This window comes from Lipotes vexillifer, unplaced genomic scaffold, assembly GCF_000442215.2.
Source record: "Lipotes vexillifer unplaced genomic scaffold, Lipotes_vexillifer_v1.1 scaffold490, whole genome shotgun sequence".
NCBI lineage: Eukaryota > Metazoa > Chordata > Mammalia > Artiodactyla > Lipotidae > Lipotes > Lipotes vexillifer.
This window is the reverse complement of record NW_006796397.1, coordinates 2,676,666-2,691,427: the sequence shown is the minus strand read 5'-3', so window position 1 is coordinate 2,691,427 and position 14,762 is coordinate 2,676,666. Positions and strand designations below refer to the sequence as shown.

Genomic DNA, 14,762 nt, shown 5'->3' with positions numbered 1-14,762 from the left:
TCCTGCTGAGCTTCAGACTGGACAAATTTGAGAAGCTCTATTTTAGTATCATGGGTTCCTTGGGCCAAACCAAAGTCTACCAAGGCATACCTATGAAACAAAAATAAGCACTTTTACTTCTCTGTAACAAAGCTTAGTTAATATCATAATATGCTCAAACCATATTCACACAGAAACTGTATTCTTTGGGGGATAAATTAAGGATTTATAACATTCTTGAAAAAAGAAAAGTAAGTTTTACAGACAAGGTAAGGATTTAATAGCTAACTACTGAAAATTAAGGAAAGATGTATCCCACACAAGAAAACATCTTTTCTCCCCTTCTTCCAATGGCTTATGCAGACAAGGCAACAAGGAATGCAAGATGTAAACACAATCCTTTGTCCTCTGATGGTGGCAGAGATGGCACCATAGCAGAAAATTTTTAATTAGACAAGTTTAAATGAAAAATAAATTAAAATCATGGTTTAAAAATCTGATTAATTAAGGAAAATATTAAAAGTCAGGAATACAAAAGCCCAAGAAAAGAAGTTATGGTTCTATTATCCGTATTATACTCAATATGAGCCATTATATAAACAGCAGTTTTTAAGTTTTCAGCTTACAATGCTTCTACGTATATAATCAGCATAAAAAATATTCAAAAAACAAAACTTTAGTGTTGAAACATGAAATTGGTTATCATGTGGTCCAATCCCCTCATTTACTAGAAAAGAAAAATGAAGCCCAGAGATAAATGTATAAGGTTAAACAAACACACAAAAATCTAGACCCTTTCTAAGTCTCTTTTAGCTATTTCCACTGAGCCATGGTACACCTCATGATGTACACTGTTTTACTAATACAATTTTTTTTTCTCCTTGAGGGTATTTCCCTTCCTCAACCACAGTGAAAATCTGAAACAGAAAAAGATGTGTGTGGCTGTTGCAGGATGCTCTGCATCTAAGAGATGGACCCCACAGCACAGATTCAGTCAAGTATAAGTATTTGCTGGTAACTTTCCATACTTACTTTCTCAAGCGCCTATTATATAAAAAATTGCTGGGCTTAACATCACGGTGAACAATACCAAACTGATGAATGCGTTTCAAAGCTTTGAAAAGATTAAACATATATTCCCGTACTTCTTGAAAAGAAAGAGAATTCAAAATGTCCTAAAATAAAGTTATGAATAAGGTTATAAGATTGTTTTCAATGAAATATTTAGCTAATAAAAATTCAAGAAATATTAAAACCTACCAAAAAGGACTCATGTTCCAGATATGGCATAGCAATAACCACATGATCATTTTTCCTAAAGCAGTATTTAACTCCCATGACATTGTCTTGCCCCCTAGTGGAAAAATGCACAACGAACTTCAGAAGAAAGGTCAAACGAACTGAAACTTTATGCAGTTTTTTAAAAATGCAATTTTAGCAATGCATAAATAATGCCAGAAAACTAACTTAAAACCATCACCATATAGGAGAGATTACTCATTTAACTGACTTATACAAGATAAAGGTTTTTTTTTTTAAACAAACACAGTACGTTATGAGGTTATAATTCAAAATGAGATAATTATAATTTTAATTGGGGAGGTGACAGAATGGGAAGGAAAAGATGAATAATAAAAATGAATTAACAAGACTTAGTAGCAGATAAGATGGTAACAGTAATAAATAAATCAAGTAAAAATTAATAATAGCTAATATTTATTGAACATTCACTACATGCCAAGCTCTGATCTAAGCACTTCACACCTATCAACAAATTCACTTAATTTTCACAACAACCCTATAAGGATGGTGCCATTATTTCCTACCCCACCCCCTTTTTTTTTAACATATAAGGAAACTGAGGGACAGACAGGCTAAGGAACTTCCCCAATGTAACTCAACTAGTAGGTCATGGAGCCAGAATCTGAATCCAGGCAGTGTGCTCCAGACCTAGACTCTTAACCACTATACTATACTACCTCAGAGAAAGGTGAGGAAAATAGGGTAAACTGGATTTTCAGAGCTTTGAGACTGAGTAAGTAAAACAACATGGATACCAACAAAATATGTAGAGAAAACAGGAAAAGAAGCATCAAAAACCAAAACCTCATCATTCTGATAGAGATATCTAGATACAAGACTATATCTTAAGTGAGAAGTCAAGTGTAAGTCAGTGACAATATTATAGATAAATGATACCTAAAGCTGTGAAATTATTAGAGAAGAGAAAACTGAGCCTTGGAAAAGTCTCATGTTGGAGGGCAAAATTAGGAAGGAGCAGAAAGCCCAGATAGGGACATCTGCAAGTGAGGAGTTTTCAGGGAAGGGGTGATCAACAAGGAGGTCAATTAGAATAAGGACTGAGGGAAGGCTTTCAGTCTGGCAAAGAGGAATCAACTGGCAAAAAGGAATTAACTAATTTTCAGAAAGCAGTTTAAGTGGAAAGGAAGAGGCCAAACAGGATTTAAGGAGGGAAAATAGTATACAATGGAAACAGAACATAAAGACCATTTTCCTGAAATATCTGTCAAAGAATAAAAACCAGTGTGGGAGCTAGAAAGGAAGCAAGATCAGGTAGACTTTTTTTAGCATGCACATTTTTGAACAACAAGGAAAGAAAAAGTGGTAGAGGGAGTTATTTAAAGTGTGGAAAAAGGAATAATCTTATTCAGGGGACTAGAAGGTATTATGTAATCATGCCTTACAGAAACCATCTTATTCTCTTGTCTTCTGTAATAAACAGAGGAGTAAAACAAATTAATAAGCGTGTTTATTCATTCAATAGATATTTAGTGGGCACTGTTACTTGACAGACACTGTGTTAGACATTAAGGATGAGAAGGTGAATTAAAATTAACATGATTTCTGCCCTCATGGACTTTCCTAAATAGTGGGCAATATGGATAATAAACCAGGTAACAAATAATGACAAATTATGGTAAGGGTTTTGAAAGATATCAAAAGGTGCTGTGACAATAAAAAATAGAATCTAATTCAGAGAAGACCTCTTTGAAGTGGTACCATTCTTGCTCAGAGCAGAAAGATGAGGAGTTAGCATGCAAGGACTGGGAGGGGTCTTCCTGGATAGGGAAGAAGTATGGGAAGTGGCCCTGAAGTGAGAAAGCTCTTGACACAAATTTGAGGAGCTAAAGAAAATAGAGCACAGTGAAGGAGGTGGAAAGACTGGCATGGGATAAAGTTGGATTTTTTTTTTTAAAGAACATTGGGAAACCACTGAAGAATTGTTAAGTAGTGGAAGTAATAGTATCCAATTTATATTATATACAAATATATTCTTATATTTTAAGGATCACTCTGGCTGTTTTTTGACTATGGGATTAAGAGGGGAAGAGAAGAAGCAGGCTACTATAGTAATCTAGACTTGGACTGAGATAGCAGTTGAGAAGACAAAGATATGGATGAGATTTTAGATATATTTTGGAGGCAGAATTGCCAGGACATGGTGATGGAGTGGACTAGGAGAGAAACGGAGAAATTGAATGTGATTACTAGGTTTCTGGCTTGAGCAGACTGTGGTACCATTTGCTGAGATGGGTAGATGAAAACAGATTGTTGCAATAGGTAATTTTTGGGGCAGATGAAGGTGGATTAAAATTTAGTTTTTGGCATATTAGGTTTGAGATGTTTATTAGGTACCCAAATGGAAATATCAAATCGTCCGGTGGATATACACAAATCTGCAGTTAAGAGGTCTGAGGTTAGATATACACTTATGGGAATCATTACTATATATTTAAAACCATGTGACACTACCTAAAGAAGTCTAGAGAAAGAAAGTCCAGGATCAAGCACTGAGGAACTCCAACATTTAGGGGTCAGGTGGAAGAGGAAGAACTGGCAAAGGATACTGAAAATGAAAGGCCAAATAAAGCAGGAAGAAATCAAGGAGTATATGGTAGTACAGAAGTCAAAAGACAATGGTTCAAATCAATTATGTTAAACACTGCTAGGAGTTCATGTGAACAGAAAAAGGAACCGGCAAAACAAAGTCATGGTTGCCTCTAAAGTAGTTTCCGTTTAGCACAGAGGAGAGCAGCCTCACTGTGTGTGTGGCAAAAGGCGGGTGTGGAAGTGAAAACAGTCTGTGCAGGTAATTTCTGAGAAGTCTGGCCATGAAGGGAAGCAAAGAAATGATGGAGTAGCTGGAAAGGGGGTGGCGGTACAGGGAGGATAAGAGATACTACATCACGTCTCTATGTTGACAGGAATGACCTAGCAGAGAAAAACCAAGCAGAAAGACATGCCAGAGGATTCTGCTGTTCAAAATAAAATATGAGATGAGGCTGTCAATATCTGGGGAGATGTGAAATATGAGTTCCCCACATTTTTAAAAATATCTACACCATGGAAGCCAAGGTTTATGATTTGGCAGGAAGATTAGAAAAAGAAGTGGTAAGAGAACAGGAAGTCAAGCTGAGCCTCAGGAGAAATCCACTTTAAAAATTAATATAAACTTAACTAGCCATTCCAAGATTAGCGGAAAAGTGCTAGCAAACTGCAAACACCTGACTGAAGAATATGTTTAATCCACAATCTCACCATCCTTATTAGATATCTACTTAAAAATCTTAAAAATTATATATAGCAGTTCAATTAAAAATATCTTTTAATTGCCTACCCAGCCACTGTTAGGCACTGAAGCTCAGCTGCAATTCTTACAGGATGACTTGTTGGAATTAAGTGTTTCAGAGCAATTTTCTCTTCAGGTCCTACTTTTAACTGTGTTGTGGCCAAATACACAGAGCTGAAAGTGCCTGTAAAACAATTTATTAGATTTTTCAATATTTGGTTTTTAAAAATGTTTATGAGACAATGCTAAAATAATTCTTAAAAACTGTTTGGAACCCATAAAATTATCATAATCTGTCATCAATATTTTAATGACACTGAATACAAAAAGCAAACACATTTGCAAATACAACTTATTTTCAATTTTTAATACATTCTTAACTGTCCTCACATCTTTAGGGGGTATATTAATTCAGCAAAGCTATACAGTAAATCTGTTTAACTGAGTTAGCATAAAATATTTCCATGGTATGACCCAATCTACCAATATCTTTCTACAATATTATCATTGGAAATTACTTTCTTAAGACTTGGATTCAGTTCTGTTAGAAGTAAAAATGATAACAGTCTTAGAGGGCAAAAAAAACTACATTTTTTATTTTAAAAAGTTTTTTTAAACTTTTAAATTCACCATGAAACTAAACAGAAAAAAAATATATGATTTGGTGGTCAGTTAAATCTGAGAAATACTGAGTTAAAGCAAATTGATAGATTATTTCTAGACCTTTAATGTACTGAAGTACATCATAAATAACCAAAAGGGAGCTATACATGCTATAGTTTTCAAACTTATTAGCCTTAGAGCACACTCCACTCCTCCCCCTCTCCAGGAATAGTTAGCTATTTGTTATGAGGACATCAGTTTTCCAGAACAAAGTTTTTGAACACTAAGTCAGTGTTCAAAAAAAGGTAAGAAAAAAAATATAAAGATTTGCTTCTTACATCCCAAATCATCTCATCTAATCTCTCTGCCCTCGCTGACTCAGCCTTTTCTCATCTCACACTTTCCACTGTGAAAAGCAAGCAATGAATAAATGGAAGTTTTGTTTTTTTTTTTAACTGTTAAGTTTTTATTTACTATTTCTCAGTATAGTCACTAAAAAGTTCAATTATCTTTTATCTTCTCAATCCCTTCACATCTGTCTGCCAAATTCACCCTTCATTCAATCAATATGATTGCCAGTCTCTCAATGGTATTTACGTAAATACTGACTATCCTATAAATATTGTACCATTTTATTTTCATCATTTTGCCATGAAAAATTGCCATTGTTCAACATACAATTCTACCTAAACGCAATGGAGAAAGAGAAAAAAGATTCAGCTTTCCCTGATCAAATCCCCCCACTTAAATCTTAAACTTTTTATTTTTAATAATTATCAATAATATAGCAATACTTTTTTTTTTAAAAGCAAGCATCTGCCTTTTTATTTTTAATTAATTAATTAATTTATTTATTTATTTTTGGCTGTGTTGGGTCTTCGTTTCTGTGCGAGGGCTTTCTCTAGTTGTGGCGAGCGGGGGCCACTCTTCATCGCGGTGCGCGGGTGCGCGGGCCTCTTACTGTCGCGGCCTCTCCTGCTGCGGAGCACAGGCTCCAGACGCGCAGGCTCAGTAGTTGTGGCTCATGGGCCTAGTTGCTCTGCGGCATGTGGGATCTTCCCAGACCAGGGCTCGAACCCATGTCCCTTGCATTGGCAGGCAGATTCTCAACCACTGCACCACCAGGGAAGCCCCAGCAATACGTTTAATAGTATAAAATTATAAAGGTTAAAATAGGACTGTTCATTTTACTGTAAATATTTATTTATTCTTAGATTCTTTCCAAGGAAAAAAGAAAAGCTGATAATTAGTAATATAACCACGGTCTTAGTATTTTTAAAAGGGGTACTTTTCCAATAAGAAATAATAATGAAAATCAAGATTATATAAAGGAAAACAGGAGGAAAAAAAGCTTATAAAGATAATGAAGTATATCCCCAGATTACCTTCTCCAATTTTGTCCTTAATCTTAAACACATTACCAAGCTGTGGTACAGCTTCGTAAAGCTTCTGAATATCTTTCTTAACACCTATCAGGGAAAAAAGAATTTAGGTACAATTAATTACTTAGGTTGAAAAATCTCAATAAAATAATTTCTAAAACATAAGTAATTACATTACAAATAAAAATATCTATAATAAACCTTAAACTCATGATAAGACTAAAACCCCATCAAGTTGCTCTAACTCACACACCTCCTGAACAGACAAAACTGCAAAGTAACTGAATCACTCACACCCAATTGCTGCTACTCTGAAATTACATACTAACATATAGATACATTGTCACTGCATCGAGTACAACACAATGAAGAGGCTAAATTTAAAAAATAACTAAACAATTTGCGCTGCGATCACTAGATGGCATGACAAGGACACAATGCAATCTTCTTGAAAACTGTTTCTTTCCCCCAAAGATACAAAATCTTACAGGCTTGGAAAAGTTTTACATATTGAATATTCACAGTATACTCTAGAAAGAAGGTCTACTAAAGGTTTCAAGAATGTTAAAAAAAATATTCTTTAAAAATTGTCCCAATTACCAGTAGTATCCTATATCTTGACAGCAGAAAAATCATTACTTTTAAATAAATATAAGCTCTTTACAAAAACCTACATGGTTAAAATTCAGAGAGGCAATAATACAAAATGTGATAAACTACTGGATACAAAAAAGAACTACATACTTACCTCAGATTTTATTACAATATCTAGGCCAAGCATCAGCTACTTTTAAAGTTATAATAACATTCTGCATCATGCAACAGTTTTAAGGCATTTTCAAAGCACCTTCACACATATTATCTTTTCAGATCTACACAATAGCACTGTGATATTGGGAGAACAGAAATAATTATCCTGATCTTTCAGAGAAGGAATCCATATTCAGGAAAATTAAATCACTTGTCCAATTTCACAGAGGTACTGCTGGTAAGTTTATAGACTCACTCACTTAACAAACACTGTGTTTTTAAAAGTGCCCAGCAATTGGCATATTAAAAATACAAATGAACAAAGGCGGTGGAAGCCCCTGTTCTCTAGGAGCTTAGCCTAGTGGAAGAGACAGACGTTAAAAGCTCACTTTTAATACAAGATTTAAACTGTAATATTAGAGGAATGCACATATTACTAGGTAGAAGGGGGGAGGGGAATGAACACTCCTGAAGGTGCCAGAAAGCTTCAGGTGACTGTTAACCTGTGTTTTGAAGCATTCACCAAGTAGAGAAAGTGCAAGAAGGCATTTTAGGAAGGAACTACTATGTATACAAAGACATGGAAAAGGAAAAAGGCATGGGTTATTGTGGAGGGAGGCGAGAGTAGGAGAGATAATAAAATTCAATGTGGCTGAGGAAGGAAAGGCAGAGGATGCAAAGGAAGGCCATGTAAAGTTTTTAAGCAGGAAGATGACAAGTGGAGGATAAATCTGAGGTGAAGAATACTAAGAATACTAAGAGGTGGAGATTAAATAAGAGGCCAAGAAGACCTAATCCAGTAGCCTTTCCACTATATCACTCCATCTAAGGTAATGGGAAGAACTTACTTAAATTACCCTCACCTTCCCATCTACCTTGCAGATGAACTGGAGAAGCTTCATGGATTTCAATATAACAGTAATCCTGTGAACCAGTTTTGGAGATGACAGGCCTAAATCAAAATGCTGGCTCCACTATTACCCAGCCGGTATGACCTTTCTAGAGCACACAGCTTATCCTCTGTGAGCCTTAATTTCCCCACCTATAGAAAAGGGGCCTAACAGTACCCATGCTGCTGAAATACTGTGAGGGTTAAATGAAATAATATACACAACACAAGAGCAGCTTCTAACACAATGCCCGACACATTGTAAATATTAAATTATACTGGTGATTCTTATTGCTGTGGTTACTATTATTAACATTATTTCTTTAGGGCTTTTGCTCTTACTATTCCCTCTGCTTGAAATCCTCTTCCCTTATAACTTCGTATGGCTGGCTCAATTGTCAGTTTCCTCTGACATCGCTAGTTAAATTAGCGCTCCTCCCATTATCCACATTACCCTGTTTATTGTCTTTGGAGTTCTTATTCACTATAAAATTATCCTGTTTATTTATTTGTTTGCTGTCTGCCTCCTCCCACTGGAATATAAGCTCCACCAGTACAGGCGCCTTGTCTGTATAATTCACCACAATGCACTCGGCTCTCAGAAAACTGCCTGGCATGTTTGTTGAATGAATTCTTACTATCATCATGGTTGTTCAGAGACAGCTGTAGGAAAAAAAAAAAAGCAAAAGTTTACAAGTTACAACAGAGTGAAGCCAAAGACAAAAGCAATCACTTCACCATCAGCTACCACACTACTTCTCTCTCGAAAACAAAACCAAGGCCTGGGGGAAAAGCTGGCTTTCTAGCAGTAATAGTTGCCACAGTCAGTTACAATCATTCCTAATGAGTGTCAAGTCCAACCAGCTTCAAATTCCAGTGTCACAGGAAAGGCATCATGAAAAGGCACTACAATGATATATACATTTCTTTGATTCTAAGACACAATTTTAACGACTCTGAAATTGGGATGCAACTTACAACTGTTGCTGGCCAGCATCAAAACTTATACAACAGGTGTCAATGACCTGAAGAAAATTCAAGAAATCACAGAGGAGCATTCACATTTAATCCTTAAGAGCCAAATGGCTGTAGGGAGGAATAGTAGAGGTGGTGAAGTAGAAATCAAATGTAGGCCAGCTCCACATAACTGGGCTGTTCTTAAGAACTCATTAACAATGGCTTTTTTTTTTTAATGAATTCTTCAAAGAAATTCTGCATCACTAATGTCTGAGAACAGGGACTTCCCTGGTGGCACAGTGGTTAAGAATCCACCTGCCAATGCAGGGGACGTGGGGTTCGAGCCCTGGTCCGGGAAGATCCCACATGTCGCGGAGCAGCTAAGCCTGTGATCCACAACTACTAAACCTGCGCGCTCTAGAGCCCGTGAGCCACAACTACTGAGCCCACATGCTGCAACTACTGAAGCCCACGCACCTACAGCCTGTGCTCCGCAACAAGAGAAGCCACCACTGTGAGAAGCCTGCGCACTGCAATGAAGACCCAATGCAGCCAAAAAAACAAAAACTAATGTATGAGAACAATATTGTGAGGGGAAAAAAATAGTATATTAACAAGTCTGAGTATAAAAAGTGATTCAGAAGAGACAGATCTGAAATGTTTATTTTCCATTTCATGTATGTCCCAGAGATATACAATTATTTGTCTAATTACATCTAAAAGAACTCTTCCAATAACTATAAAAAAAAATTCTAGGTGTTAAGGAAAGCACTGTCACAGTATAACTGGCAGTATTTCTGAGCAGTACATAAAATAATGGTGTATCTTATAATTAATGGTGTTTAGGTATGACAAAATATTTTAAGAACCATTTGTGGTCTTTTTATTACTAAATGTATTGAAGTGTTTGTGTGCATGCTTTGTTGTATATACATGACTAATTACACCAAAAGCTTTGTAGTAGGATGATATAGTTTCATGTGGCTATTTAAATTAAAATTAAATAAAATTAAAAATCAACTTTCTTAGTCACATTAGCCACATGTGACAACATACAAACATTTCTGTTAGTGCATAAAGTTCTACTGGACAGTGCTGATACAGAAAAAAGCCTGGAATCTAAAGAGTCTGGATTCAACTCCTATAATTAAACCACATTACTGTTCAGGTTTTTAACCCTTAAAACAAAGGAAATGGATTAGATGAACTTTACTTTCCAACTACAATATTCTATGCTTTTCCTACGAGTTCCACATTTTGGAACTTCCCTTTGCATAAACATGAGCTGGCAGTTAGTAGTAGAGATGCTGGTTAAGTTAGAAATAACCAGGAAGAAAATATAAGTAGTAAGAAAATACTGTAATGCAAGGCCATGTGAATGACTATGCAAGCTCAATGTGCTTCCACACCACCACTCACTTACTATGCACGTACATATCTCTACAAAACTCAAACTATGTTTATATTAAGGTTTCCTGTCACTGCAGAACAATTTTGATGTTTCTGAACAACAGAAAAATTTCCTGACAACCAAAGTGAATGAAAAATCCCCAGATTATGAATTGGGAGATGAGAGTAGACAGTGAAAGAGAGTACTTATATCAAAAGCTAGAAAATACTACTAAAGGCAGAGACCAATGAATATATACTTTGAGGACTGGGGAAAGACCCTGAAAAGTCCACAAACTAAAATATTATTTAGGTCTTCATTAAATATTATGAAGGTCTACGCTTCTGTTTTGAAATTTTAAGAAAATTTTTTTTCTGCTACATAATATAACCAAGTTGGCTACAGCAACAGCATCCTTAACTATACTCCCTGCTTTCACCCTCATCTTGTTCCACATAAAAGCCAAAGAACTACCTCCTTTCCCCACCCCCCTCTTCGACTTCACTCCCATCACTCTCCCACTTCCACTCACATGACCTCCTAGCTATTTCTAAATGCTAGGCACACTCCCAGCTTAGGGCCTTCGTACTTGCTGACTCCTCTGTCTGGAATGCTCTATCCCAGATACACGCACAGCTCACTCCTTCACCACCTTCAAGTCCTAGTTCAAATGTTACCACACTGAAGTCTTCTCCAACCAATTACACTTAATAAAATCACAATCTCCTCTCCCAATACCTCCTATCTCCCCTTCCCCTCTACATTTTCTTCACAGCACTAATCACTTTTGAACATACTATTTATTCATTTTCTATCTCTATCCACTAGATTGAGGGCACTGATTTTTGTCTGTTTTACGAACGGATTTATTCCTAGCACCTAGCACCTAGAAAGGTGCCTGCACATAACAGACATAGATATTTGAGAAATATTCATCATACAAATGAAATGTTTTCAATTACTTACCAAGGAGTACAACTGACCTCCAGGAATATATGTCATGCTTATTCTGGGGCTTTATGTATTGCCTAAAATAATGCTTCCTATAACTAGGGAGATCATATAATTTAGCCCGAACTGGGAGAGTCTTCAGAGTGAAAGGGGGCACTAATAATCACACTGTGACAACAGGCATAAACTGGATCTGTCTCAGGCAAACCAGGACGTTACCTATAACCCACTTTAGAATCGTAGGCTAAGAGCATCCATATAACATAATGAAAGCAAGCCTTCCAGTACAGTTCAACAGTATGGAGGAGACATTCAGTATATATACAGTTTATACTTCATTCTTTCACTGAAAAGATCTTTATCACTTACTAAACTTGGCATATGGTAGATACTTAAAAAAAAAAAAAAAGCCTGCTGAAAGAATGAAAGAATAAACATTTGAGCTAATACTTTGCCAGGTACTTTGTTCACTGCAGCATTTTTATTAATAGGAAAAAATGGAAAACGAGCTAAAGGTTCAATAAGAAAAGGCAATTAAATAAATTATACGATACCATGCAGTGGAACATTAGGCAGTCCAAGCACAGAGTATTTAATTACATTAAGAAATGTTCAAGATATATATTGCTAAGTTAAAAATGGAGATCAGAAATAAGTTGGCTGTGATCCTAATTCAGTTTTTAAAAAATGTATCTCTGTATGCACAGGAAGACCAAAGGAATATAACAAAATGTCAACAGTAGCAATATCTGTACAGTAGGATATTTTCTTACTTTGACTTTCTGTATTTTCTTCAATAAGCATGTAAAATTTTTATCAGAAAAACAGTTATAAAAAACTGACAAATATCCCAAAACAAAGGGTCATACTATGCAGGCACTGTACTAAAATTTTTACTTTATATCCTGTGGATGAATGATATCTAATCATTCAACCTAATATTTTCAGGCACCTACTACGTGCTGAAGACTGTTAGGTTCTGGGAATACAAAGATATATAAAAATCCCACCATTCAAAAGTTATTACATCAAAGGAGAGTAAATCATATTAGATCATGAGACAGTTATGTGCCTGGACTTCATCAGCTTTACTCCTTATTCAAGTTATGTTTTTGATATAATCTTAGCTTTTATTAAGGGTCAAATAAAAAAGAACCATATGAATAAAATTTCAGCATGTTTTATAAATCATCAAAGGTACTGTTTATAATGCTCAATGTTCTGTTACATATAAAAGCCACCAAACTTTGGAAATTTGGAATAAAATTCACACCACTCTTCATTTCCTAGCAGGTTTTCAGAAGAGTATTAGAATAGCAGTTTTTACCTGAACAGATGCTAGAGCCAAGTCAGATTCATTCATTCATACACTCTGCCTAATGCACAATGTACATCAGGAGCTATACAAGATACTGCCTTCAAAGACCTTATAGTATAACTGAAGAGACAGAATACACAGAGTGCTAAACAATACAAGAATAATAATAATATGACTGTTATTGTATTATGTGTCTGATGACATAGGGAAAGGTGAACCATGAAAAACAGGTAATTGCAAGAAAAATGGAAGGCAAGAGGGAAAGCATCCATGAAACTGGATGAAAGTGGCATTTTAAGATTATTCTTGTACAAAATGAACTGGAGGATGAAAAAAGAAGTGAAAGCAGGCGGTTTAAGTAAGACATTTCATTGTAATTCAGGAGCAAAGTGTAAGGGAATGAATTAATGTGGTGAAAGTGGGAATGGGAAGATGCAACACTATACATACTGAAAAGAAGTAAGATAAAATTGGGTGACTGGATGAGGGGAGCAAATACAAAGCACAAGTCAAAGATAACTCTAAAGTTTTAAGCATAGAAACTTTAACTGGAATAATAGTGGCTTTCATCAAATGTCCCTATTTGATGAAATGCATCAAATGTTCCTATCAGGAATGGTACTCATTTTATCATCAGAGATGAGTTTACCCTTAGTCAGAAAGCAAAAGTATGGGATGTCATATTTTTCTAGGGTCGAGTTAAAGTCTATTTTGTAGTGTATAAATATATATCATGGACGAAAGGTCAAAATTAATATTTTTGAAAAAGCACTAAATATGCTTAAGACAAAGACAGAAAATAACATTTAGCTACATTTTAAGAAAAGAAAAAAAAAAAAAACAACAGTCAATCGGAACTCCTTTTTAACCAATATTTATTAAATGCCTGCTATGTCCCAGGCACACTGCAGGAATGAAGGTGCATGTTACAGTGTACAAGATCAGGCGTTGTTTGACCCTCTCCTTCTCATTTCAAGGTCTGGGTAAGGGTGAAGCAACACTTCATGATGTACACTGAGATACAGTCCTTCATTACTGCGACAAACATTTCATTTACTTTTGTCAACTAATTCTGCCTTTGAATATGTAAGTTAAAGTCCCTCCAATGCCGATTTCTAAATTCAAGCTTAATGCAATACGGTGATTAGAAATAAGAACACAGGTCTAGAAGAGAAATTCTAGTTTGGGTATCAACAAACTTTGTGTTCTTAGACAACGACTAATATTAGACTGTAGCAACTTCATCTGTAAAATGACATGGTTGGACTACAATCGTCCTTCTAAAATGCAATCCAATCCTAAATCTAGAGCTTATGAAGCTTCACTGATTCATAAAATGCTCCTATATAAACATACAACTCACTTTAAGATTCAGGACGTGTTTTTGTTTTTAAATAATCGAAATTACAGAATTGTTGCCTGTACATCTTTGGCAATGAACACATACCTGGTAGTTTAAAATTCTGCTCATGTTTTAATGAGCCATCCGCCAGAAACCGGCCACGAGAAGCCATTGGCTCCTGCATCTGAATCCCCAAAGAAGCCTCCATCGCAAAGCGACTGCGGCGCAAAACGCCAGCTAAGGGGTCATGTCCACAGGGGGAGCAAAGCAGCTGTGAAACTCGGCATACTGGAGAAGATGAGAAGTTTAAAACACTCAGGGAACTAAGCACTAAAAAATGCTACTGTCCCCAAAGGCGCAAACAATTTTAAACGTACCGTATGTCCAAATCCCCAAAGGAAGGAAAACCGTGAGCCATTTCTAAGGATTCCATGGGCTTCACTTTCACCTCCCAGAAACACCGGCAGGGGGCCGAAGCGAAATGTGCCTAACAGAGGAGTCTCCCCGGCAGCCGCCGTCAGGGGCAAGGGCGGCGGTGGGAACTGCAGAGGCAGCGAATGCGGGGGGGGGGAGAGGCCTTAGTGGGGGGAGCGGTTCGACCGGGGGAAGA

General features: G+C 36.2%; 1 protein-coding gene across 3 annotated transcripts in view; it reads right to left on the bottom strand.

Annotated features, from left to right (window-relative positions):
- CDC7 (cell division cycle 7) overlaps positions 1-14,762 on the bottom strand; it is a 25,222-nt gene that overhangs the window by 9,761 nt on the left and 699 nt on the right. The window contains exons 2-7 of one of the 3 annotated variants that reach the window (XM_007468525.1): positions 14,258-14,423; positions 6,559-6,642; positions 4,619-4,754; positions 1,240-1,333; positions 1,012-1,154; positions 1-90 (exon numbers count right to left, since the gene is read on the bottom strand). The exon at positions 1-90 is cut by the window's left edge and continues 181 nt beyond it. In XM_007468525.1, the coding sequence (XP_007468587.1) occupies positions 1-90; positions 1,012-1,154; positions 1,240-1,333; positions 4,619-4,754; positions 6,559-6,642; positions 14,258-14,360 (650 nt within the window). In that variant the 5' untranslated portion in view covers positions 14,361-14,423. The remainder of the gene's footprint in view (positions 91-1,011; positions 1,155-1,239; positions 1,334-4,618; positions 4,755-6,558; positions 6,643-14,257; positions 14,424-14,762) is intronic. The other 2 variants (XM_007468526.1, XM_007468527.1) reach the window with 2 other exon arrangements.